Genomic DNA, 26,385 nt, shown 5'->3' with positions numbered 1-26,385 from the left:
GAATAATTAACTTAGGGGCACACCCTTGAGTTAGTTCAGAAAAAACAGGGATCGTTCTAACACATTGATGCGTTATAGGACCTGGTAGTCCAAAAAATGCATGTCATATTCATAGATCATATGATGCAACAACTTCTAAAATGATTGTTGGTTCATGACAATGTCCAGTGTACATACCTTTCCATGCAGTCAGACAATTTTTCCACTTCCAATGCATACAATCGATACTTCCTAGCATCCCAAGAAATCCACGAGTTTGGTTTAATGCTAACAGTATTTCAACATCGGTTGTTGGGAGATCTCAAATATGGTTCACGCATTTCTATTGTGGATTGAATGCGAAGAAATAGAGCTCGATTCATGTGAAATCTCCTTCTAAACATAGCATCATTATAGACTGGTGATTCTGCAAAATAATCGTTGAAAATGCGTATGTGACCTTGTAGTCGATTACAATTAATAATCGAATGTTATCGATGAGAATCGGTACGTGACGTTGATCCTCGCTCGAATTGTTTTCTTTCATACTCCAAAAATAAAAGATCTTCAAACTCCTCCTCAGAGGACGAGTTTGAGGATGAATCATCATAAATTTTTTGTATACGCTTAAAAAGAGAATTCATTGCGAAAATATAATATAATGAAGAAGAGTTGAGAGAGATGAAAATGAAGTTGAGAAACACTAGTTTTTTTTATAGTAAAAGTATGTGACCGTTGGAAAGTAACATTTGAAATTTTGACCATTAGAATATGCCGTTAGAATATTTTGATCCTTTGGAATATAACTTAGAATATTCTGATCCTTTACAATATGCCATTAGAATATTCTAGTCCATTCGAATATGCTATTAGAATATCTTGTGAAATGTAGTCGTTGATATATGACCATTGGAATATTGGGTGTTGAGAATATAGCCGTTTGAGTCAACTTTTAGACTAAATTGAAAAAATCAAAATATATTGTGAAATATATATTTAATATTTTTTATCTTTATTTTATCCAAAATGATATGTGTCCATAATTTTGGTGTCTATAATCTAGGAGACATGAGGAGAAGTTTGGGGGACCACTTAATACAAAATGGTCCCCCACACTTCCCCTCATGCCACCTAGAGTATGGTAGAGTATGGACAATTATGGACATCAAAATTATGAACATGTAGTGCTTCCGTTATTTTATATATTATTTGTATTTTAAAATGATACTCAAAAATATATTTGTTACTGTATAATGTAATTGATAAAAATGAAACATAAAAGATTTTAAAAGTGATTGAAGAAATGAATATTTTAAGTTGTAGAAGATGGTTTAGAGGAGCTGTTGTGGAGTGTTGTTGACTTGTGATTCTGTAAAATGACTCATTTTACTGTATTTTAGAGAATATGTTAAGAGGAGCTGTTGTGGATGCTCTTACTAACCAACACAGCACCACTTTTATTAATAAGTCAATAATAATGTTAAGTAGCTCAAAACAAGGTAGCCCAAAAGAATCTAAATTTAGGTGGCAGGGTGACTCAGTTGCTGACTAGACAAATGAAACAAATTTTGAAAATTTCAAACAAATACCCACACTCTCCCCCCTCCCCTCGCACACCCACGTTCTCTTTTTTTTTTTTCTGTCTCATTTCCCTCTTTCTTCCCCTCATTATTAGAACCAAGGTTGATCGTCTGACCATAGCAGAGGGCTACTAATCTGAAGCGCCGGAGCATCATGACTCACCCCCAACCTTCATTTGTCGCCAACAGCCATCTACTTCGTCAAAATCTTAGCTTGAGCCCTGGCCAACCGAAACTTTTGGAGTCCGATCTGATCACCATAGGCCACCTCTTCGTGAACCATCACCACCATTGAACTTGCCTTGTTGAGCTCTACAAGTTCCAGCCCTTCGACGGTCGAAATAGTTATTCCATTGAATTAGTACGTCATTGCATTGATTTTTTTATTCATACATTTGGTTAATCAATTTGTATAAACCAATGTTTTTAGTTATCCCATTAATTTAAAAGAATGATTTAATTATTCCATCGATTTTTATCTATGGAATGGGTAATTCAAGATACAGTTATGGTGCCAATCTCATGTTGATAGAGAGATGTTCTTGAATCATCATGTTGTTTCCATTTAGTTTGTGGGTTTATTGAAATGATATAGTAACCATCCTTTTGATGTTTTAGCTGTTTTGAATCCAAAGTAGAGGGGTTGAAGTTGATGCAATGGACATACCCATTTTCTAAGGGTACGTTTGATGTATTATCACAAAAGCACTAGATAAACCAGTGATCTAGCTATATTCCATTTATATTAATCAGTAGATTTAATTATCCCATTGGTGTCCAAATGAACCAAGACACAACCCCAAATTGATGAAGAATACTGAAAGAGTCTCTCTACAGCAGTTCAAATCTGTGGCAACCTCATTGTCGGCAACGGATCTCCAACATTGAGACACTTTTCCGATCATCACCACTCCCAAAAGGAGTATCTGGTCCCTAAGAGCAAACCCCGGCTGTCACCCACCGTTGATAGCTGCGTATTTTTTTAGAAAATCATCTAGAAACCGTGGGTTTCTACTGGATAAATTGGCTCGATCCGGCCATTCCTGACGTCGTTGGAGGAAACCACCACCGCTTTTAGTCTTCCAGAAGCAGGGTGCTTCTATTCCACCATCTTCCGGCCGATACAACCACCGAAAAGAGAGATGGAGAGAGAAAAAGTAAGGAGCCGTGGGTGCCGCCATTCACGCACCTCCTTTACCCTAATATGAGATTTTTGAAATTTAAAAATTGTACAGCTTGACAAATGATATGGCACTGCCAACTAAACTTGGGCTGTTTGGACTATCAGAAATTTGAGCTTTTTGTCATTTTTGATAAGTCAATACCACATATGAAGTGGCCATACTTTTATGTTTCTATTTTCTATTTCTATTTTCATAATTTTTGAAAGTGATACTAAACATGACTTAATGTTTATATATGACTTTTACGAATTTATCCTATTATATATTTAAATTGAATATGTCTTATACGTGGGCCATCTCTGCATGATATTAAATGGAGAAATTTTATCTACACACAATCAAACCACTAAGTTTGCTCCAACCTTATAAGTTTACACCCAAAATTTAATGAATAGACCAAAATGTCATTTACTTGGTAAAAACAAAACCAATAACCCTCACCAATTCAAGCATATTTAGACAAACACATCCATCCGTTTCAATCCACCGCAAATTAACCTGCGCAGAAATGTTATTTTCAAAAACAAAAGTTGGAGGAACCAAATGTTGCTCAAACAAACTTCAAGATTTCTTCAAATTTATCCTCAAAGAAAGAAGAAGGGAAGAAAAAGCCTTTACAGATTGATTAGGTCAGAGAAAATGGCTTGACAAGTGCAGAATATTCGGCTTTTAGGAAATACTGCAAGCGAACTTCAACAGAGAGGAGAAGAAAACCTCACTCACTTGGACTTCAAATGACAAAAATAGCTCATAATCCTTCTATAACTCGTCATCTTTCAAATGAAATCGATCTTGCTTTGCGAAGTTTCTTGACGTATAAACTCTACTTTTTTCTTTAGAGAATTGTGGTGTAAACATAGTATTTTTCTAATTCAATATATAAATATATTAATTTTTAATTTTTAATAAAGGGTTTTGGTATCATTCTAAACATGGGTATATATGTAAAAGGAAAAAATTAAAAAAAAATGGTGTAAACTTAGTAATTTGATGGAGTGCAAATAAGATTTCTCATGAATGAAACATGTATGCTTTATATATAATCATAAAGTTATTGAAAGCATAGAATTATATTATGCGGATTTATGTTTATCTGATCATATAACTTATTAGGATTTGTTCAAAATTCTTCAATATTATCTGATATAATAATAAACTCAAAAAAAAATTATGATTTCACGTTTTACTCCATGATTATAACTCTTATTTGTATGCTAATACAACATGTGAAAACTTTCTTTTAACAAAAAAAAAGAAGAAGAAGAAAAGTTTCACTTGTGCAAATTACTTAATATTATTGAAAGCCAAGAGATTAGTGGGGCAAAATCACTTGGGTGATAATTTAGTGGTCAATTTCTTTGGGACGAAATCATATGGACTCAGAAGATTCTGAGTTCAATTTCGACTAACGTAATGCCCTTGTGGCCATGTGTGCAGAGGGCTTTGACCCAATTTATCATGTCGTTGGGTGAGAAATTTGTGTATGTCCAGGTCTAACAAACTAAGTTTAGACCCACATTGAATGTACTTTTGGGTAAATTTGTATGATGCGATTATTGTTAGGGGGAAAAAATTAGTGGGCAAAACCTTTGACAGTGAAAAAAAGGGATAAGTATCAGGGAAGCCCCTGAACTACCAAAAACAGACCAGTTGAGCCCCTTACCTTTTTGTTGTGCCAAAACAACCCCTCACCTTACAGATATGGTTCACGTTAGCCCTTTCTCCATATTGCCGTTAAAATGGTGGCTACGTGGCAGTTAAGTAATGACATGTAATTTTTATTAATTATACGATATTCCACGTGGCATAAACGTGGAATTTGCCAATTATATAATGACACGTGTAATCAATTACTTTAGTCATATATGTAGACCTGATCAAACTTTCTTACTGGTCGAAGTAGTTTTTGGACGTATAAGGCCCTTATTCTTGTGATTATGGGTCAAATAAGCCCATTTTTAAATAAAAATTGGGTCAATCAACACCTTATCAATAACAGAAACCATAAACACCTGCAATGATGATGGATTCACAAACAATCAAATAACAAGTTTCCAAATTTCATCAAAACAAACATATAAAATAACAATTTTTGAAAGCAGCAGTAAAACAAACAACCAAATAACAAGTTTCCAAATTCCATCAAATGGAACATCAAAATACACATTCATAACAGAGAATAGTTAACATGGTAACACAGTCCATGACACTTCAGTCTTTAAGAGCCACCAACACTACTGCCTTCATGTTGAGAAGACTTCTTCTTCGAGTTCTGACTTCCACGGTTGACGACTCTAGCCATAGAAGTTCCAGCTAAAAAAATACATATAATTTGTTTTAACGTTAGTTTTGATCACATACTTTATTAAGAACATAATACAAGGAAGTTAAATTTTTTACTTACATTGAGAATTGACCGACCAGTGTCAGGATTGATATAAAGCCCAAGTCCTGTTAGCAATGTCCTCTTCCTAGGCTTGCTCTTAGGTCTGCAGTCTTTCTGAAATGGGCTAACATATGTAGTAGTTTTTTACACCAACTCAGTTGCATTTTTGGCAGTAGCAGTTGTGAGGTCAGTGATTTGGCTGCTGGAAACACCAGTAGCTGCTGTGAGGTCAGTGATTTGGCTACTGGAAACACCAGTAGCTCTCACACCTGGACATTTCTTGCTCCTTGCATTATGCCCTTTTCCTTTGCAAACACGACAAGTCACCAACATCCCTGTCCTAGACAGCTTGTTCTTCAATGTAACCTCATGTTGTTCCCTCCTTCTCTTCTTCTTAGGTCTACCAGGCATTCTCCTTAGTTGAGGAGAACCACAACATCCTGCATACTTTTTGGCCACATATTCTCTCCTCGAATTGGCTCTAGTGGTTTTTGATATGCCCTTAAATATGTATTAGTCTTGTACCAAAGATTAATGTAGTCTTCAGGCTTCTCACCATTGTCGTGTATTGCACGAATGGCATGGGGACAAGGAATTCCAGAATGTTGCCATGCCCCACATGTGCACTCAACATGTCGTAGTCGTACTACATATTGACTCCTCCCAGACCTTACCTCATAGCTGCCTCCACCATTCCAATCAGCAACCCATACATGACTCTCATTCACATTGTGTTGAACTTTTTTGTGGATGAGTGGCCCATAGTCATTATTGCATAATTGGACACAGCTACTTTAAACTCTGCATTACTGTTAAATAACATTCCAAGCTCAAAGGAAGGTATACCTTTTCCCTTTTTGAATGTTGTATATCTACTCTTCTTCCTCTTTGCATCTTCTTTCAACTCAGGGTCCTCATCAGTGCTATCCCTATAGCTGCCAGGATCAGAAGAATCATAATACTCACTGCATGGACCATCAGAGTCATCCCCAGTTTGTTCAGCTTCACTAGTCTCACCAACAGTTGCATCCTCACCAGACTCAAACCCAGAATCCTCACCATCCCCAACCCCAACATCCTTACCATCCCCAACCCCAACATCCTTATTTGTAGCATCATTCTGATTCACCACATTGTTCTCATCAGCATCACTTTCTTGTAAAAGAGCGACAGACTTTCATCCTCTGCTGTAATTCAACACTTTCTCTCTCGCAGCGATGACCTCCTCATCATCCTCAGAAGAATCGTCCCCAGGGAGAACTTCTTCCTCAAACTCTTCAGCACTGCTATTCTTACTGTCTGTGGCAACAACATACTGTCTATTTGTCCTAATAGCTCTGGCCTTCCGTTTCACCATCACGGGTATGACAGATCAATGCTGAAATTAAGGTAAACATGAAATAAGAAGCTTGTATCTAATCGTAGGCCTAAACAGAACATTGAAGATAATATAGATCGAATCGAACACGAATGATACCCAAAAATGAAACCAGACACGAAATCGAACAGGAAATTGAAAATCGATACCCAAAGACGAAAAATCGACACCCAAAGATGAAACCAAACAAGAAATCAAAGGTCAAAACACATGAGAGAGACCCAAAATCGTGCCTTGCAGAATCAAAATCAACAATAGAAACAGTAATCGAAATAGGAATCGTACCTTCAGAGAGTGGCAGTGATGAGAGGCTATCAAGAACCCTAGAATTGAGACAATGGAGTATAACGTATCTTTCATCTCAGTCTTTATGTCATCTATACGAAGCCATGTTAACCACTTCGCATGTATTTTCGTATTTCTAATTTTTAAAAAAATTAAAGACATGTCAGATAATAAATTCCACATCAGACCATTTTAACGGCAATATGGAGAAAGGGCTAACGTGAACCATATCTGTAAGGTGAGGGGCTGTTTTGGCACGAAAAAAAGGTAAGGGGCTCAACTGGTCTGTTTTTGGTAGTTCAGGGGCTTCCTTGGTACTTATCCCGTGAAAAAAAAATAGTCCACTTTATTTCAAAGAATCCCATTGAGGATACTTTGGACACAATCATGAGAGCATTGTTGAGATTTTTTTGCACACTCTAAAAGAAACTCTACTTTTTACCCATTAAATAAATGCAACAAAAATCCTTTGGAAACATGTCAAATAAAAGAGTTTGGTATTATTGCTGCCCACCTTGAATGAGCTTCATACCATCCTCCCAACATAAAAAAAAAAAAAAATGTGGTTGTGATTGGGACTACCACCAAAAAGCATTCATTCACCCTATGAAAAAATTAGTGGTTTTGTGCTTGATTTGTATGATATAACTATTGGGTATCATTGAATCAAAGTGGGCAAGAAGTATAAGCAAAACATTAGGTACATATTGTAGGTCCACATTGCCACAATAACTATTTTCATTTGTGATTTAGCAATTCTAATAGTCTCCCCCCACCAAACAACGTAGAGGGCTTCTAGGGTTCTTGTGACTTTTGTCTCTATTCATCTCAATTAGGTACATATATATATCATACATCTAGAGAGAGGAGATTAGGTGCTTCCAAATGTGTGTTTTTAGTCTACAAATTAGTAAATCATCCCCTTTTTCATTGGAAGTACTAAAGATAATCAAAGAAAATGTAGGGAATACTCTGTGTTATATATATATATGAACCTTGATCACTCTACCATATTTGTTGGATGGGTATGTTGGATCCGATGTATCAAATAACATGTTTTCTGTGCTTAAGAAAACAAACATGTTAGCAACGTTCACACAATAAACATAACTAAATCGAATACAAAATCTGAGAATGGAAAACAAACCAAGTCGAGGTATTCACCTCTGACCTTAAAGTGATTAATTGTCACTCCTCTGTGCTTGCAGTCCCAGTAATTTCACCTCCCAAACCTCCTTGGTAACACGTTAAAGTAAGTACATCGTTAGCATAACGACGAACCAAGAATCGAATGATACCCTCTCTCAGATGAGACACAAAGATAGAAGAATAAAGGACACATGGATGGAAAGAAGAATTTCCAAGAAAGCTTGGAACTGTCAGTAAAGACAAAACGAAGGAGAAAGCTACTATCTTACTCCCATCCGAAAATCGCATTAATAAAGGACAAGGATTCAAGGAAGCTCCACAAATCGTGGGCCACCACTCCTAGAAATCAGGTCGACCACAATAGTTGTTATTTGTTGGGGCATGAGTTTCAAAAAGTGGTATTCTAATGGGCGATTAAAAATTTACATACTCCAACAATGTCAATATGTTGGCCTAATTTTACTATGGCATGGATGTGGGCATGATGTTTGCTTTTAGATGGGCCCCACAACACATATACACACACCTTACACTAAAATTAATATTGGATATCACCTCTATTAGACAAAAATCAAGTCAGCAAATTTATACCATTGTATCAATATATTTTGTTGGCTCAGCCACATCAACAAAATACATATCCCATCATCCCAATACATTTTGTTGGCCCCCTTGTTGGCTTTATTTGGGGCCCACTTCATTTACCACTCTAAGAGCACTTGCAATGGTACAAGTTTTGTTGGGTCAACAAAATTGTATGGGATTGTATTTTTTTACTGATGTGGCTGTATTATGAGACGTGTTTTGCTGATGTGGTTGTATTGAGAGATGATGTTTTAGTGTAGTTTTGTTGTCAACAACATGGAGACATGGGATATTATTGGCCTTCATGTTGGGTGGGAAGGAATAATGTATAGAAATTTGTGTTTTGTTGATGTAGTTGTATTAAGAGACGTGTTTGACTTGACTTTTTGTGTAATAGAGGTGGGACCCAATATTAATTTTTGTTGGCCCAAGAGCACTTGCACCATTACAAGTGCTCTAACAATCACACAAAAATCAATACTGGGTTCCACATTTATTACACCAAAAATCAAGCCAACAAATTTACACCATTGTAGCCACATCATCATATTACCCAACCACATCAGCAAAACACATTCCCAATGCATTTTGTTGAACAAATATCTAACAATAGACACGAATGATCTTAATAAAGATTCATATATGAGATTACAAGTACAAATAATGGTGTTAGTTTAAGACTAGCATTCTATGATTACAAATTTACAATAGTGGTGTGATCAGGGCTCATAAATGGTTCCTCTTCCAATTCAAATTGGCTGGTCATTAGATTACTACATTTCATCCCATACAAATAAACATATATGCTATTGTATCCCATATTAATCTTTTAATATTAGATATGTTGTCTTCTGTTAGGGGTAAAGTGTGTAATACCTTTTTTCCTAGTGAGTCACTAATTCATAGAAAGGTCACTAATATTTACAAGAGAGAGTTATCTCCTCCCAACACAATGATGCTTTTCCAGAACTCATTTTTTTAGTAAACAAAAATGATACCATACAAGTTTGTTCTTTAAACGTCCGATATGAGTTTAAACTTGGATCGCCAAGCTTGTACACATCAAACTATTCCATCAAAAACTCAGTGTTTGACCACAAGGATATTGCTAATCCCTTTTCAGTATTCGCAAACTCTTGCAAAATCTGTGATCACATTGAATAGTCAATGTACTCATCACCATGTCTTAAACCAATCAAGTGGGTTATTGAAATGAACATAATAGACTCCATTGGGCTGTTAGGCGTTTGCAAACATGACTTTGCCTCAAAGTTGTGGGCTTGGTTCGATGGGTTATTTATTTCTCATAGAAAAATTAAAAACCCATAGGCAGTTAAGAAAATGATTTAAGTTAAGTGATTATACAAAAAATGTTTAAATTAAGGTTGTTAAAATTAAGGGCTTCTTTTTCATGACAATTAACTATAGATTTTTCGACATATCTAAATTTTAGGTAGTTGGATCACTTACCCTCTTCAAAGAGCTTGATAGCGGCATTGTCATATACGAGTTCAAACTCATAATCTTCAGAGAGGGAAGACTTTTATTTTAGTGTTAGGCTAGGAGTTGATTAATCGATAATAATATTAGTTAATTTGTACGAGGAAGATGGATCCCTAAATCATCCTCTATGAGGTCTAACATTCGATTGATAGGGCACCTTGGGCTCTACTACATGGCTTGGCCTTAAGGTTGTGGAATTTGATTGATGGACCATTTCACTACTAATTTTAAATACCATAATAACACGACGTTAAAATTAATGGCTTTATTATGACAATGAGCTGTAGACTTTTTTGGCATATGTAAATTTCTTAGGTAGTTTGACAAATTATAACCTCTGAGAATTTAATGGGAGACCTTCTCTTGCATTTCTTTCTAGTTGCACTACTTTTGAGAATTAACAGTTACAAATGGGGTTGATCTATCAAACGTGGAAGACATGAATTAAATAGCCGAAAACATGGAAGACATCAAATAAAACGTTTTTATGTTTTGATAAACGTTTATGAAAACATGGAAGACATGAGTGAGAATGTGTATGGAATAATGACCCAATTAATGGATTTAATTATATGGTAACGTTTAGCAATTAAGTGTGAAAGAAAAATAAAATCAACATTAATGAAATGAGTGAGGTTATGTATGGAATAATAGCCCAATTAATGGATTAAATTATATGGTAGCCGTTTAGTAATTAAGTGTGAAAGGAAAACAAAATCAACTTTAATGATACAAATCAATTGATCAATTGAAATGGGAAAGAAATTGTTAAATTAGAATCATTCTCTAATGGTTGTGCATGATACTTTAATGACACAAATTAATTGATAAATTGAAATAGGAAAGAAATCATTAAATTGGAATCATTCTGTAATGGTTATGCATGATTTAATTTGTTCTAACTAAATCAATAATTAATACATGTTATTTGTGTGTTTGTGTATAACTTGAATAAATAAAAATTAATCTTTTCCACTAATCCACATGGCAATCATAGAGTTTTCCTAAAAGCTTATGTGGCTGCATCCAAATCATTCTCTTATTCAGTAATCATACTATGTATATGATTAATGGTTTTGTGCTTGATTTGTATGATATAACTATTGGGTATCATTGAATCAAAGTGGGCAAGAAGTATAAGCAAAACATTAGGTACATATATATTGTAGGTCCACATTGCCACAATAACTATTGTCATTTGTGATTTAGCAATTCTAATAGTCTCCCCCCACCAAACAACGTAGAGGGTTTCTAGGGTTCTTGTGACTTTTGTCTCTATTCATCTCAATTAGGTACATATATATATATTATACATCTAGAGATAGGAGATTAGGTGCTTCCAAATGTGTGTATTTAGTGTACAAATTAGTAAATCATCCCCTTTTTCATTGGAAGTACTAAAGATAATTAAAGAAAATGTAGGAAATACTCTGTGTTATATATATATATAAGATAATAAGAACCTTGATCACTCTACCATATTTGTGTTGGATGGGTATGTTGGATCTGGTGTATCAAATAACCTGTTTTATGTGCTTAAGAAAATAAACACGTCAGCAACGTTCACACAATAAACATAACTAAATCAAAACAAAATCCGAGAATGAAAAACAAACCAAGTCGAGGTATTCACCTCTGACCTTAAAGTGATTAATTGTCCTGTTTTTGTACTTGTAGTCCCAATAATTTCACCTTCCAGACCTCCTTGGTAACACGTTAATGTAAGTATATCATTAACGTAATGACGAATCAAGAATCGAATGATACTCTCTCTCAAATGAGACACGAAGATAGAAGAATAAAGGACACACGGATGGAAAGAAGTATTTCCAAGAAAGCTTGGAACTGTTAGTAAAGACAAAACGAAGGAGAAAGCTATTGAGCCTGTTTGGGAGTGCTGTCAACTGCTGTGAAGTGTTGTGCGGTGATGTGAGTTATAAAATTGTGGTGCTGTGAGGTGAGTTGGAACGCAAAAGCTGCTTGGCGCATCACTTTTAAAATTGTGGTGCGGTGCTGTGAGGTGCGTTTGACGAATCTAAATTACGGTTATATTAGATGACTAATAATATTAACATAAAATCACTTAATGTTTACATTGTATATTAATCTAAAATAAAATAATTGACCTAATTTGATTATGTGAGACAATTCAACATATATTTGCAGTGAGGTGAGGTGTGGTGCTATGAGGTGAGGTTAGTTCTGCTGTAAAAGCGTTTGACTTGTCACAAAAAACTATGGTGCGGTGAGGTGAGGTGCAATTGAACGCAGTGCAAACGCACTGGCAAACATAAACACTATCTTACTCCCCAAAAATCCCATTAATAAAGGACAAGGAAGCTTCACAAATCGTGGGCCACCACTCCCAGAAATTAGGTTAACCACAATGGTTGTTATTTGTTGGGTCATGGGTTTCAAAAAAGTAGTATTCTAATGGGCCATTAAAAATTTACATGCTCCAACAATGCCAATACGTTGGCTTAATTTTATTGTGACATGGATGTGGGCATGATGTTTGCTCTCAGATGGGCCCCACAACACATACACACACCTTTTATACTATAATTAATATTGTGTCCCACATCTATCACACAAAAATGAAGTCAACAAATTTATGTCATTGTACCAATATATTTTGTTGGTCCAACCACATCAACAAAACACATATCCCAATGCATTTTGTTGGCAGTTGGCTTCATTTGGGGCCCACTTCATTTACCACTCTAAAACAATTACACAAAAATCAATATTGAGCTCCACCTTTATTACATCAAAAAATCAAGCCAGCAAATTTACATCATTGTACCAATACATTTTGTTGGCTCAAACACATCAGCAAAACACATTCCCCAAAGTATTTTGTTGAACAAATATCTAACAATAGACAAGAATGATCTTAATAAAGATTCATATATGAGACTACAAGTACAAATAATGGTGTTAGTTTAAAACTAGCATTCTATGATTACAATAGTGGCGTGATCAGGGTTGATAAATGGTTCCTCTTCCAATTCAAACTGGCTGGTCATTAGATTACATTTCATCCCATACAAATAAACATATATGCTATTGTATCCCATATTAATCTTAATATTAGATTTGTTGTCTTCTGTTAGGGGTAAAGTGTGTAATACCTTTTCTCCTAGTGAGTCGCTAATTCATAGAAATGTCACTAATATTTACAAGAGAAAGAGTTATATCCTCCCAACAATGAGGCTTTTTCCATAACTCTTTTTTTTTTAAACGAAAATGATACCATACAAGTTTGTTCTTTAAACATCCGATACGAGTTTAAACTCGGATCGTCAAGCTTGTACGCACAAAACTATTACATCGAAAACTCAGTGCTTGACCACAGGGCTATTGCTAATCCCTTTTTAATATTCGCAAACTCTTGCAAAATTTGTAATCACATTGACTAGTCGATGTACTCATGTACCACGTCTTAAACCAATCGAGTGGCGTATTGAAATGAACAGATGCAATAAACTCCATTGGGCTGTTAGGCTTTTACGAACATGACTTTGTCTTAAAGTTGTGGGCTTGTTTTGATGGGTTATTTATTTCTCATAGAAAAATTAAAACCCATAGGCAGTTAAGAAAATGATTTAAGTTAAGTGATTATACAAAAAATGTTTAAATTAAGGTTGTTAAAATTAAGGGCTTCTTTTTCATGACAATTAACTATATATTTTTTGGCATATGTAAATTTTAGGTAGTTGGATCACTTACGCTCTTCAAATAGCTTGATAGCGGCATTGTCATATACGAGTTCAAACTCATAATCTTCAGAGAGGGAAGACTCTTATTTTAGTGTTAGGCTAGGAGTTGATTCCTCGATAATAATACTAGCTAATTTGTACGAGGAAGATGGATCCCTAAATCATCCATTATGAGGTCTAACATTGGATTGATAGAGCCCGTTGGGCTCTACTACATGGCTTGGCCTTAAAGTTGTGGAATTTGATTGATGAACCATTTCACTACTAATTTTAAATACCATAATAACACGTTGTTAAAATTAAAGGCTTTATTATGACAATGAGCTATAGACTTTTTTGGCATATGTAAATTTCGTAGGTAGTTTGATGAACTATAACGTATAAATATGATTCAAAATATGACTTTGAAATAGGTTAAATCAAATGTATGACTCTTTAATTCATATGTTCCTATTAGAACAACTCCAATGGGAGTTATGAGTTGATATATTGGATTGGTATAATTGTACTATACCATCTTAAATAGTGTTAAAATGGGTTGGTAAAATTTTTTCATTTCAATCGGAGTTGCTAAGACATTATTCAATGTAAGCCCATTTAATTGAGGCCCATGTTTCACTTTTTTTTTCCGTAAATTAGTAAATTGTATAAAAGAAATTGTACTCTTTTTCCGCTAAAATATAAATCGTCAGAATTTTTCTGAGAACAATTTTGCCGCCAAATTTCTTCTATAAATATGCTACCTATCTAGTTGAATTTCATCATTCCTATTAAGTTATCTGTTATTTAAATTTCCGCTTCTCTATACTTTTTTACGTTATGAATCATTTTCCAAATATTCTCGAAGATATCCTCAATATTGAAGAGGATTCCGATGACAACTTTGATTACAAAATAGGGAAAATTAGAGATAAGTCCCTTCACTAAAAGTTTCATTCGTCGGCGGTAAGATCAGACACTTTTCTTCATGGTTGGTCGCGACTTCAAGGTTAAATTTCGATGGAATCAACAAGTGACGACGACAAATGATGGTTGGGGGTTGGTCATGGTGCTCCGACACTTCTATTTGGTGGGTCGACGGCCTTGATTAGTGGTCGGATGATGATGTTCCACCATGTCCACGAATCTGCGTCCTATGTTATCTATTTCTTGCAAATGAGTATGATGAACCTAATCGGATTTAATTAGGGTAGAATATATAGAATGTGACAATAACCTAATCGGGTCTTAATTATCGGTGCGGGTTAATTTCCCTGCTCCACGGTTTGACCAGAACCGCATTCAAGTACTTCCCTTCCTTTTTGCCATTTCGTTCTAAATTCTGACTCCGTAGATCGAAAGGTAGCTCGGTTTCTTTCTCTCTTTGCAGCGACGGATCTGACCGTGTGTTAGATTGGTTTTTCTTAATTGTTTAGAAGCGCTAGAATCGCAATTCGATCAATTTCGCGGAGTCGAAGGTTAGGGTTTCGGGTGTTTGCAGCTGATGGTCGACGCTAGTTTCTTGCTGGGTGGATCTAGGGTTCAGAATTGGTGAAATTTAGAAAGGGTTTTGTCGTTGAATAGGAGAGGATTGATGGTACTCGCTGCGATTGAATTCAGATACGAGGCTGGAATTGGGGAAAATGCTAGGCTATGCGTGGACGGGAAGGTGAGGAGAGGAAGCGGGGTCTGCACATGTGGATAGGACCTTTGCCCAGCACTGCGAGTGTAGCTGGTGATGGTTCTTCTTCGTCTTTGTTTTCCTCTCCGCGTAATTCGTTTTCAAAGGTATTATATATATTTTTTTGGTTTGGCTTTCAAGTTTTTCTTTTGTTGGTTTTCTGTCATTTTATGGGTTTGTGTCAAAGACAAAAACGATTTCTATATGATGTTGTGATCAGGATTGGTTAGTTGGGCTGTTGCCTTGATTAGCGGAAAAATGGGTGCTGAACATCATGCATCTGTGGCTTTTGATGGTCTTACCAAATCAAAATTTTGATAACAATTTTGTTCTTAAGAATCGTATATTGGGGATTGATTCACGAATAATGATTTTATCCATTTTGATCGTTTCTATCAATTTTATGGTTTTTAAATCATCTTTTGAATTGTTGATGGGATGTCATGTTGGCCCCAATGCAAAGGTCGGACAGGGAATGAGAAGTTGTTCTATTCACTATTGGGATTCTTGGTAGATTCATAGAAGCTTCTTATTTATGGGGAACTTTATTGGCCGAGGTATAGGAAGGTTTTATGCTGTTGGATGTTGTTATTGGGTTTTAGGACTAATGTGAGTGTACTGAATTGATTTCATAATTCAATTCGTATGAAAAATTTTAATAAATTACAATAAGGCTTAGGCTTTGTTTGGCGTTGCTTGTGCTTATTGAAACTGCTTAAAAAATCATCTTATAAAATCTCATTGTATGAGCAAGTTTGTCATAATTTTTTTGATGCTTCTCCTGTTTCTTATGGGAAAGGTTGTTTGGTAGTACTTGAATTGTGAATTTTGAAAGCCTTCATATGAAATTGCTATTGTGATTCATGATTCTTTTTTTATTTAAAATTTGTAACGTGGTTATTGTACTCTTATAAGGCTTGGTTTCACATGCTAAAAAGCAGTGTGATAGTATGCCCCTAGACAAATACCATAGCAAGACACACGATGAATTTTCGGTAATTTTAATATGGATAGCTGGTTGAATTGATATCATCATCTTCACGACTTTATCCCAGTGTTGTCACGAGGCGGCCGGGCGAGCGCCTAGGCGCTCCAGGCGAGGCGAGGCGAGGCGCAGCATGAGAGCCTCACGTGGCCTAGGCGTGCGCCTCAGACCAGGCGCATGCCTAGGAGAATTGAGGTCAAAATGATCTCTTTTTTTAATTTCAAAAGTATTTATTGATTGTCAAAATGAGGTCCAGTAATTATATGGCTTCACATGAAGGCTAAATGAGGTCCACGTGTCAAGACCACTATCTTTGGTGACTTACAGAGCAACAACACTTGCGTAGGTGTCTGTCTCCCCTTTTTGCTATATTTTTTGCAATCACAGGTCTATCAGTGGTGTTCCTCAATCCTAAAAAATGAGCCTTTATATGCCTTTATCACATGAATGCTAAATGAGGTCCGTGTGTCAAGGCCACACTATCTTTTGGTGACTTACAGGCTTACAGCAACCAAAGCATTTGCTTAGGTGTCTGTTAATTTAGTACACCTGTTCTTCAAAAATGAGCATTTCTTGCTGCTAATATATTATTTAATTTTAACCTATATTAGTAAGAAGTTCATATCATATTATCCTTCAAAATTAATTAATATTTGATCAGAATTAAATGGGATAAAATCTTTATATTTAAAGGAATAAAATTTCCCTTTTTCGCCTAGCTTTGCTCGGGCGCTCGCCTAGGCGTGCGCCTTGCGCCTCGAGCCTCAAGCCTCGAGCGTTTGATGGGTAATGCGCCTTTCGCCTTTAACAACACAACTTTATCCTAAATCTCTGGAAACATTGATACATTAGTAAACATTATAAAAAAAAGATTGCTTGGATGTCTGCCTGTTGACAGGTTGAGGGGGAAGAAGTGGCCGTTAAGGTTCAGCTTATTCAGCGCTTAAAGAAGAATCATAATTTGTATATCATTTTAAATTTGGACTTGTTTCCTTTGCGAATCATTATATATAGCTGTAAAAAATTATTGTATAAATTTGTCAATTGTATAAGCTGCTCTGCCTTTATCAATTTCATCTATAATCCAAATTAGCATAAAGCATAGGTTCACCATTACTTAACCGTTTATTTTCTATTTGCACTTGACTGTTTATTTTAAATTTGGATATGTTCATTAAGCCGGCCATGACTGTTTATATTAATGACTCGATGGTTAGTAAGTGCTATTGATAGATCTGTTCAATGAGATGTTATTGAAAACTGAAAAGAATGGCTGATCAATTGTAGTCTGTTGTAATCCTTTTGCTTTGTTTCATATGATGCAGAATCTGTATGGCTTTTCCAACCCACTTCTCATCTTATATGATCATCTCTCCTGGAAAACTTTGTTTGGGGGTTTTTGTACATAAGTTCATTTCTTGTTGACTAATTTTTCACTTCTTTCCTCCACAGGACGGACGCAAGATAAGTGTTGGTGACTGTGCTCTCTTCAAACCACCTCAGGATTCCCAACCTTTCATTGGAATAATTCGCTCACTTATTTCTGGTAAAGATAAAAATTTAAAGCTAAGAGTGAATTGGCTTTATCGACCTGGTGAAGTAAAGCTTGGCAAAGGCATCCTGTTGGAAGCTGCGCCAAACGAGATATTTTATTCTTTTCACAGGGATGAAATCCCAGCTGCATCCTTACTTCATCCGTGTAAAGTTGCATTCCTTCCAAAAGGTGTTGAACTTTCGTCAGGGATTTGCTCACTTGTGTGCCGTCGTGTTTATGACATTACAAACAAGTGTTTATGGTGGCTAACTGATCAAGATTTTATTGATGTGGGTTTTTCTTACTTTTAGTAATGATGCATTAAATTATGTATTTTTTTGTTGTTAACATGCTACTTGTTTACAGGAACGGCAGGAAGAAATAGATCAATTATTGTACAAGACTCGTGTAGAAATGCATGCAACAGTGCAGCCTGAGGGTCGTTCTCCAAAGCCAATGAATAGCCCAACACCAACATCACAGTTGAAACCTGGTTCTGATCCCATACAAAACAGTGCTCCCTCCTTTCCTTCTCAAGTTAAGGGCAAGAAAAGGGAGCGGGGAGATCAGAGCTCTGAGCCTGTCAAACGAGATCGTTCAATAAAATATGATGATGGAGATTCTGGCAATTGCAGAGCAGATGGCATCTTAAAGTCTGAGATTGCTAAAATTACAGATAGTGGAGGGCTTGTGGATTCTGAGGGGGTAGAGAAGTTAGTGCAACTCATGCGACCCCAAAGAAATGAGAAAAAAATAGACGTGGTTGGGCGTTCGATACTTGCTAGTGTTGTCGCAGCTACAGATAAGTTGGACTGCCTAAGTAAATTTGTGCAGCTCAAGGGCTTGCCTGTATTTGATGAATGGCTACAGGAGGTCCATAAAGGCAAGATTGGTGATGGTAATAGCCCCAAGGATAGTGATAAATCTGTCGAGGAGTTTCTCCTTGTTTTACTCCGTGCCCTAGATAAGCTTCCTGTTAATCTTGATGCCCTGCAGATGTGTAACATTGGCAAATCTGTCAATCATCTACGTTCACATAAGAACATGGAAATTCAGAAGAAAGCAAGGAGCTTAGTTGATATTTGGAAGAAACGTGTTGAAGCTGAAATGGATGCAAAGTCTGTTTCAAATCCTGTAGTCCCCTGGTCGGCAAGACCCCGTATTCCTGAAATATCTCATGGAGCAAACAGACAGTCGATTGGAACTTCTGAGGTTGCTGTAAAGACGGCTTCTAAACCAGCATCAGTTAAGCTTGTTCAGGGTGATGCCACAACCAAACCGGCCTCAGCTTCTCTGGGATCAATGAGATCAGCACAATCACCTGTATATGCAAGTACGAACATAAAAGATGGACAGGCCCGAAGTTCGGCTGCTGCTGGCGTCTGTGATATTCCATTAACAGACAGGGATGAGAAAAGTAGCAGTTCTAGTCAGTCACATACTAATAGTCAGTCTTGTTCTGGTGACCATGCAAAAAGTGGTGGAGCTGTTGGTAAGGAGGACGCACGAAGCTCAACTGCTGGTTCAATGACAGTGAATAAGAATACAGTTGGTTCTTCAAGGAATCGTAAATCAGTCAATGGATTCCCTGGGACAGCTCTATCAGCGGCACAGAGGGAAGCTGGGTCAAGTAGAAGTTCTGCAAACAGAAATTCTACAGAAAAGGTATTACAGTCCAGTTTGACATGCGAAAAGACACTTGATGAGCCTCTGGTTGAGAACACTACTCAAAAACTTATAGTCAAGATTCCAAATCGAGTACGTAGTCCTGTGCAAAGTGCTACTAGGGGATCCTCTGAGGATCCTTCATTCATGAATGGAAGAGGTACTTCTCCTGTGCTTTTGGAGAAGAATTATCAATTTGATCGTAACTTGAAAGACAAAGATGATGCTTATCGGGCTAATGCTTTCGATGTGAATAATGAGTCATGGCAAAGCAATGATTTCAAGGATGTACTGACTGGTTCTGATGAGGGAGATCCGTCGCCTGCTGCTGTTCCAGAGGAGTGCTGTAGGGCTGGTGATGATTCCAAGAAGTTGACAGAAGTGTCTAGGGCTGTTTCTTCACCTTCAGGAAATGAAGAAAAAATTGAGAAATTGAATGATGTTTCTTTTAGCTCCATAAATGCTTTGGTTGATAGTTGTGTAAACTACTCTGAAGCAAATGCATCTGTGCCGGCTGGGGATGATGTTGGGATGAATCTGCTTGCGAGTGTGGCTACTGAAGAGATGTCCAAATCTGAAGTGATTTCACCATCTAATTCGCCTCAGAGAAACAACCTTTTGCTGGATAACTCTACTTCTGGCCATGTTTCGAAATTGAAGTCATCAGCTGGAGATGACTTTGGAAAAGTTGGTAGTCTTACTCCTGATGGCCCCTGTGATCAGGAGAAGTATTGGCCTAGATGTGCCGATGGAAAAACTGCTTCTTTGTTCTCTCATGGGAATTCCACCAAAGAGCTCAATGGACATTCAAATTCCTCTGATATGGATTGGCATCAAACTGTAGACTCGTGTGCCGAAAACAACGGGAAAATGAAGGAAACTGGAGCAACGACTTCTATTAATGGGCCCTCTGTGATCTCTGTGGAGAAGGCCTCAAACGGTGAAGTAAGTGAAGAACCTAATGAGAAAATTGCAGGTGTTGAATTGAGCACAGATTGTGATCTAGATACTAAACCGGATGCAAGCAGTTCTTTGTTGACGGAAGAAAAATTAGATGTGTCAAGTTTGGATTTTAAGCAGGTAGCTGCTGGAGGATCATCCTTGTATCATTCTTTAGAAACTGATGGTGAGAGAAAAAATATAGCTGAAGGGTTGAGCAGCATTATGCAGACAGAGCAGAAGCCATATTTCGTGATGACGAACTCCGAGACTGTAAAAGGAGTGGATGAGGAAGTTCCTCATCCTTCTGGTTCGGGTAAAGATATGAACAATGTGGAAAATTGTAATGAGAAAAAGACTGAGGAGGAAATCAATGTGGGCAGTCATGTCAATAGCTGTCAAAAGCAATCAACTGCGCCCGATGAAAATGCAGATTTAAATCCGGAGCATTGTACTGGAACTGGTGAGGGTTCACCTATTATCGATAACAAGGGTGAGCATTTAAGCAGGATTGACCAAGGAAATGATGTGAGTGACCTCCATGGTTCTGGACCTGCACCTCCCAAGCCAGAAGCAGAACGCTACGTAGGGTCAAAGGGCTCTAAGTTGACTGCTAGTGGAAATAATGAAGCTGAGGAATGTATGTCCTCCTCTGCTGATGGTTCTTCTCTGTCTCCTACTGGTGGGGTTAATGCAGATGCGAAAGTAGAGTTTGATCTGAATGAAGGCTTTAATGCTGACGATGCAAAATATGGGGACACAAATAACTTAATATCACAGTCATGTTCTGCTTCTCTTCCATTGATTAGCCCTTTCCCTTTTGTGGTTTCTTCTGCACATAGTGGCCTGCCTGCATCGATTACTGTTGCTGCTGCTGCGAAAGGGCCCTTTGTTCCACCGGAGGATTTATTGAGGAGTAAAGGAGAACTTGGTTGGAAAGGATCAGCTGCAACAAGTGCATTTCGACCAGCTGAACCTAGAAAGGTTTTAGATATGCCATTGGGTTTACCTAGCATCTTTCTTCCAGATCCTACTGTTGGCAGGCCCAATCGCCCTTTACTGGATTTTGACTTGAATGTACCAGATGAAAGAATCATTGAGGATTTAGCATGTCAGTCTTCTGCTCAAGATACAGGTTCTGTGCAAGGGCTAACAAATAGTTGCAATATGGTGGGTGAACTCATTGGTTCTGGCCCTAGTCGTTCCTCTTGGGGACTTGATCTTGATTTGAATAGAGTCGATGAGCCTATTGATATGGGGAACAGCTTAACAAGCAGTGGTCAAAGAGTGGAATTTACACCTCCGGCAGTCAAATCATCATCAGCTGGTTTTCGTAAAGGTGAGGGGAATACCCGCAGGGATTTCGATTTGAATGATGGGCCTGCTGTTGATGAGATGTGTGCAGAATCGTCACCATTTAGTCAGCATGCAAGGAATACTACACCATCACAGCCACCTGTGCCTGGGGTTCGGATGAACAATCATCATATGGGAAACATTTCAACATGGTTTACTCCGTCAAATCCTTATCCCGCAGTAGCAATTCCACCAATCTTGCCTGAGAGGGAGCAGTCTTTTCCAATAATTGCTCCTGGTGGGCCTCAGAGGATGGTAGCCCCACCTAATAGTAGCACACCATTTAGTCCTGATTTTTACAGGGGACAGGTATTATCATCTTCTCCAGCGGTTCCCTTCCCTTCTACTCCATTTCAGTATCCTGTCTTTCCTTTTGGGACGAGCTTTCCTCTTCCCCCAGCCACATTTCCTGGTTGTTCGACGGCACATGTGGATTCATCATCTGGTGGGAGGATTTGGTTTCCTGCTGTGCATTCACAACTATTAGGACCTCCTGGCGCAGTCCCATCTAATTACCAAAGGCCTTATGTTGTTACCCTAGCTGATGGCAGCCATAATGGTGGTGCTGACAGCAGTAGGAAATGGGGAGGTCAGGGTCTAGACCTCAATGCAGGACCTCTGGTCCCAGATATAGAAGCGAGAGAGGATATGCCTTCTATTGCTCCAAGGCAACTGTCAGTTGTTAGTTCACAGGCTCTAGTAGAGGAGCATGCACAATTTTATCCGGTAGCAGGTGGTAGTGCTTTAAAGAGGAAGGAACCAGAGGGAGCATGGGAGGGTTACAAGCAGTCGTCATGGCGATAGGAATTAACAATGCCGGAATCCGGAGGATCCATCAAAGCTTGTAAGTTTCTAATGTATAACCCACCTAATTTTCAGGCACCTTTTTCATTAAACGCTCTTTCTTCACCCCCACTTCAGTCAAAGTTGTGCTTAATTCTGTCATTAGGTGTACCTCCTGTTCACTTAGTTGTGATGTTTTTGTATGTCAGTTTCTTGAGGATGGGGCTTTGTTCAACACCTAAAGATCAACATCTAACTTATGTGCATACCAATGATGGGTGGTAAGTGGGTTATTTGATTTTTTCATTGTCTCCGTTCCCCAGCCCTTTTGATGTATCGGTGTATCCTCCAAGGAATCTGTCTGGGTCATCAAGCTTTTTATTGAATTGATCTGGGGGACTGCGGATCACTTGCCCCTTTGTAGATATTTTAACAGTTCGAAAGCATGCCTTTCTGAGTTTCCCAGACATAATTGGTGCTCATACTGTTCAGTGAATCGACAATTTATACCTTTGGATCAGAAACAAATCCTATCAATAATGATGTTGGATCAGAAACCTGCTTTAAGCAGAATCCCTTTTCTAAGTGCTCTTGTTACTTTATGTTGTTTTTACCTTCTCTGTTTTCCACAATTACACACACAGTGTGGTTGGCAAATTTTGGTGCTTGTTCTGGGTTGCTGTGCTTGATGTTGTGTTTAATAGATTTTATTTTCAGCTAATCGTTGAAAGTTTGAATGCTCGTGTAATCTGGCCAACAATGTTCATGACGACGGTCTTTTTTTTTTGTTAATTTTGCAAGTTTTAATTTTTTTTATATGACGAGGAAGTGTAGGCCTTTTGTCCATGTAAAATTTGGATCAGCGGCTTTTCTAGGAGTACCTATGCAAGGAAAGGGTATTGTTTTATTCATCGGTGCTCCTTTTATGGGTTATGTTTCCTATATTGTGAAGCCTGAATTCTTTATACTGGGGTGAATCAAGGGGAGTAATGTGTGAAATGCTTCTGATACCATGTGGGATATGCAAATGTTCTCTGGTCTGAAGTAGCTACGAATTTTCAGTTGTTTTCCAATATTATTTTGTTGATTTTTCAGCACTATTGGTGTATAAAAATGCTCGAAAAATGTTCGAGTCTCTTAATTTACGACCCGTAATTTATGTAGAGTGTTGGATGTTAAAGTAGGTCTTTTGGATTGGGCTCAAAAAATTTCCCCGAGCCAGGCTCAATAGTTGATCACCTTTAGGCTTTTGGCAGACATTCCACATCAGGGTTTTTGGGTTGTGTTGGGACAAGGTAGGATAATATTAGAGTGTATTTTGGTTTATTTTTCATTTTCATTTTCTATTTTCTATTTCTATTTTCTAAAAAAGAAAACATGTTTGGTTTGAAGTTTTAAAAAACTCTTTCTATTTTCTGTTTCCATATTCAAAAACAAACATTTATTCATCAGAGAGACCAAAGAAGCCATTGAAACATCGCATCTAAGTGTTCTTGTATTCGAGTTTCAAATTAGGCTTAGAACATGCTACTTGAGAAAACTAAAAATATAAGAAGTTAGAGTAATGTCTTTACGTGCAAACATAGAGAGACCATAAATACAATGGGGGATGAATTGGATTCAAGTCTTTCCTTCCATTTAGTGTCTTTAATATTGATGCAAAAGAAATTGACACTATTATGTATAAGAATACTCATACGTATAGCTAGCAAAAATCTAGGGGGTGGAACTGCATAAAAGAAAGTCAAGACATAATGTGCTAATACCATGAATTTCAATTTGCCTGTCTCGAGTATAAAATTCTGAAAATGGAATGGATGTACATTATAATCGATCTACCATTTTTTTTTAATCAACAAAGAAATACCACCCAGAGTGTTAGGGCATAAAAACAGAATGTCATTTCCCAAAACCTCAAATTGAACATCAACCACAGGGTAAATCTCAAGAACAACTTGAATGTCATTTCGTATGAATATATACTCTATTTTATGCATTGAAATTGAGTCTACTTGATTTTACATCATAGACCGCATCTACTAAACTTTCTATATTCGTTATAACTCCGTGTTATCTGTGATGGATATTCCCCCATGAGGTAGGCCGGCCAACAAACACATAAACCTCACGGATTTATTTCAGAAAAAGATTCCGCCTCCCCCCACTCGAACCCATGACCTCTTAATCTGGTATGTCAAAATATTGATAAAGAGAAGAGTTGACAATATTCCCGACCATCCGGTACCACCGAGATTGACAAGGTAAGTCTTTTCTCTGTTTACATGACTTTAATTTTAGAATTGGAAGCTTGGAGTTTGTTAGGTAAATGTGTATGATGTGATTGGTTACCGATCAAGATACTTGTAGAGATCACTATATAGGATCCGTTTGGCAGACAATTTTGACAATAACATTATTGTAGACAATATATGTTGATAAAAAATGGTAGCAGATATGGTTCATGAAATGTTGGTAGGTGTTTGGTTGTATTTTTGCTGGTAGCATATTGATGTTAAAATTATTGTGACAAATTACGTACGGGGTATGAGAGATGGAGTAATGAGAGTGGAGGGTAGGGGTCACCATTTTGCCCACGGGCCTAGGTCCGGGCCCATGGGCCAAAGCCCTGCCTGACCCCTTGGGAGGGCCTGGGCTCCATTTTTGGGGCCGGGCCCTGCTCGATGCTCAACACCTAGGCCAATTTTGGCCCGGCCCGAGCCCGACCCAAGCCCGATATTATTTATTTATATATATATATATAATATGTATATATTTACATATATTATATATATACATATATATATACACACACAGACACAGACATAGACAGTGCATGCACTGTCTGCATATATATATATATATATACACATATATATGTATATGTAAATGTAATATATACATATATATACAATATATAATATATAATATAATATATATATATATATATATATATATATATATATTATTGCAATGTATGTGTGTATATATACATAATACGTATATATTACACATATGCATATATATAATACATTTTCCATAAATAATACATATATAAATATTATATAGTAAAAAATTCGGGCTCGACTCGAGGCCTTGGCCAAAAGCCCGAGCTTTAAGGGCCCGGGCCGGGCCTAGGCCTCATTTTGAGAGTCAAGCCCGGCCCGAAGCCTGATCCTCAAAGTAGGGCTCAGGCTTGGGCCGGGCCTGGGCCTCATATTTCCAGGCCGGCCCAGACCGGCCCAATGCCAAGCCCTAGTGGAGGGGTGAGATTGGGATGTTTTTGGCACTTCAATAAAAAGTGGAGGGTAGTTTAGGCATGAAAACCAATATTGCTCCAAAATGGTCCTCAAAGCAACAATTCCAGATTTGTCAAAAAATGGTGCCTTTATTGTCTAGGAATTTGAGCCTTGATATTGTTGTTTGGTGTGCAACTGCAATATATTGCCCACCAAAATGGTGTGCCAAACGGAGACATAATATATGTCTAAAAAGCTTTGCGCACTATGTTTTGTGTTCTTTATTGCATATACAAATGGCTAAAGAAATGTACCACGAGATGACAAATACACACTTCGTGTTTGATCATTGTTGGAATTTATTGAGGCATCAACCAAAGTGAAACTTGCATATGGGACAATCTTCATCAAAAAGAAATCAACCTGGTGGGAACTCAAACAAGGTTCATGATGCAATAAATTTGGATGATGATAAC

General features: G+C 37.3%; 1 protein-coding gene across 1 annotated transcript; it reads left to right on the top strand.

Annotated features, from left to right (window-relative positions):
- Positions 1-15,061: 15,061 nt before the first annotated feature.
- LOC119987414 lies at positions 15,062-23,353 on the top strand. The gene is made up of 4 exons (XM_038832316.1): positions 15,062-15,518; positions 17,849-18,220; positions 18,297-22,734; positions 22,883-23,353. Exons 1-3 carry the CDS (start codon positions 15,384-15,386, stop codon positions 22,692-22,694), a joined length of 4,905 nt encoding a protein of 1,634 aa, XP_038688244.1. The 5' UTR covers positions 15,062-15,383; the 3' UTR covers positions 22,695-22,734; positions 22,883-23,353.
- Positions 23,354-26,385: the final 3,032 nt, after the last annotated feature.

Source organism: Tripterygium wilfordii, chromosome 20, assembly GCF_013401445.1.
Source record: "Tripterygium wilfordii isolate XIE 37 chromosome 20, ASM1340144v1, whole genome shotgun sequence".
NCBI classification, from domain to species: Eukaryota; Viridiplantae; Streptophyta; class Magnoliopsida; order Celastrales; family Celastraceae; genus Tripterygium; species Tripterygium wilfordii.
The sequence above is the reverse complement of the archived record's forward strand: the minus strand, read 5'-3'. Positions and strand labels throughout refer to the sequence as shown.

Coding starts and splice junctions, on each gene's coding strand:
- LOC119987414 (XM_038832316.1), top strand. CDS start 15,384: ATGCGTGGACGGGAAGGTGAGGAGAGGAAGCGGGGTCTGCACATGTGG. Junction 15,519..17,848: donor CGCGTAATTCGTTTTCAAAG/GTATTATATATA, acceptor TTTCCTCCACAG/GACGGACGCAAGATAAGTGT. Junction 18,221..18,296: donor CTGATCAAGATTTTATTGAT/GTGGGTTTTTCT, acceptor ACTTGTTTACAG/GAACGGCAGGAAGAAATAGA.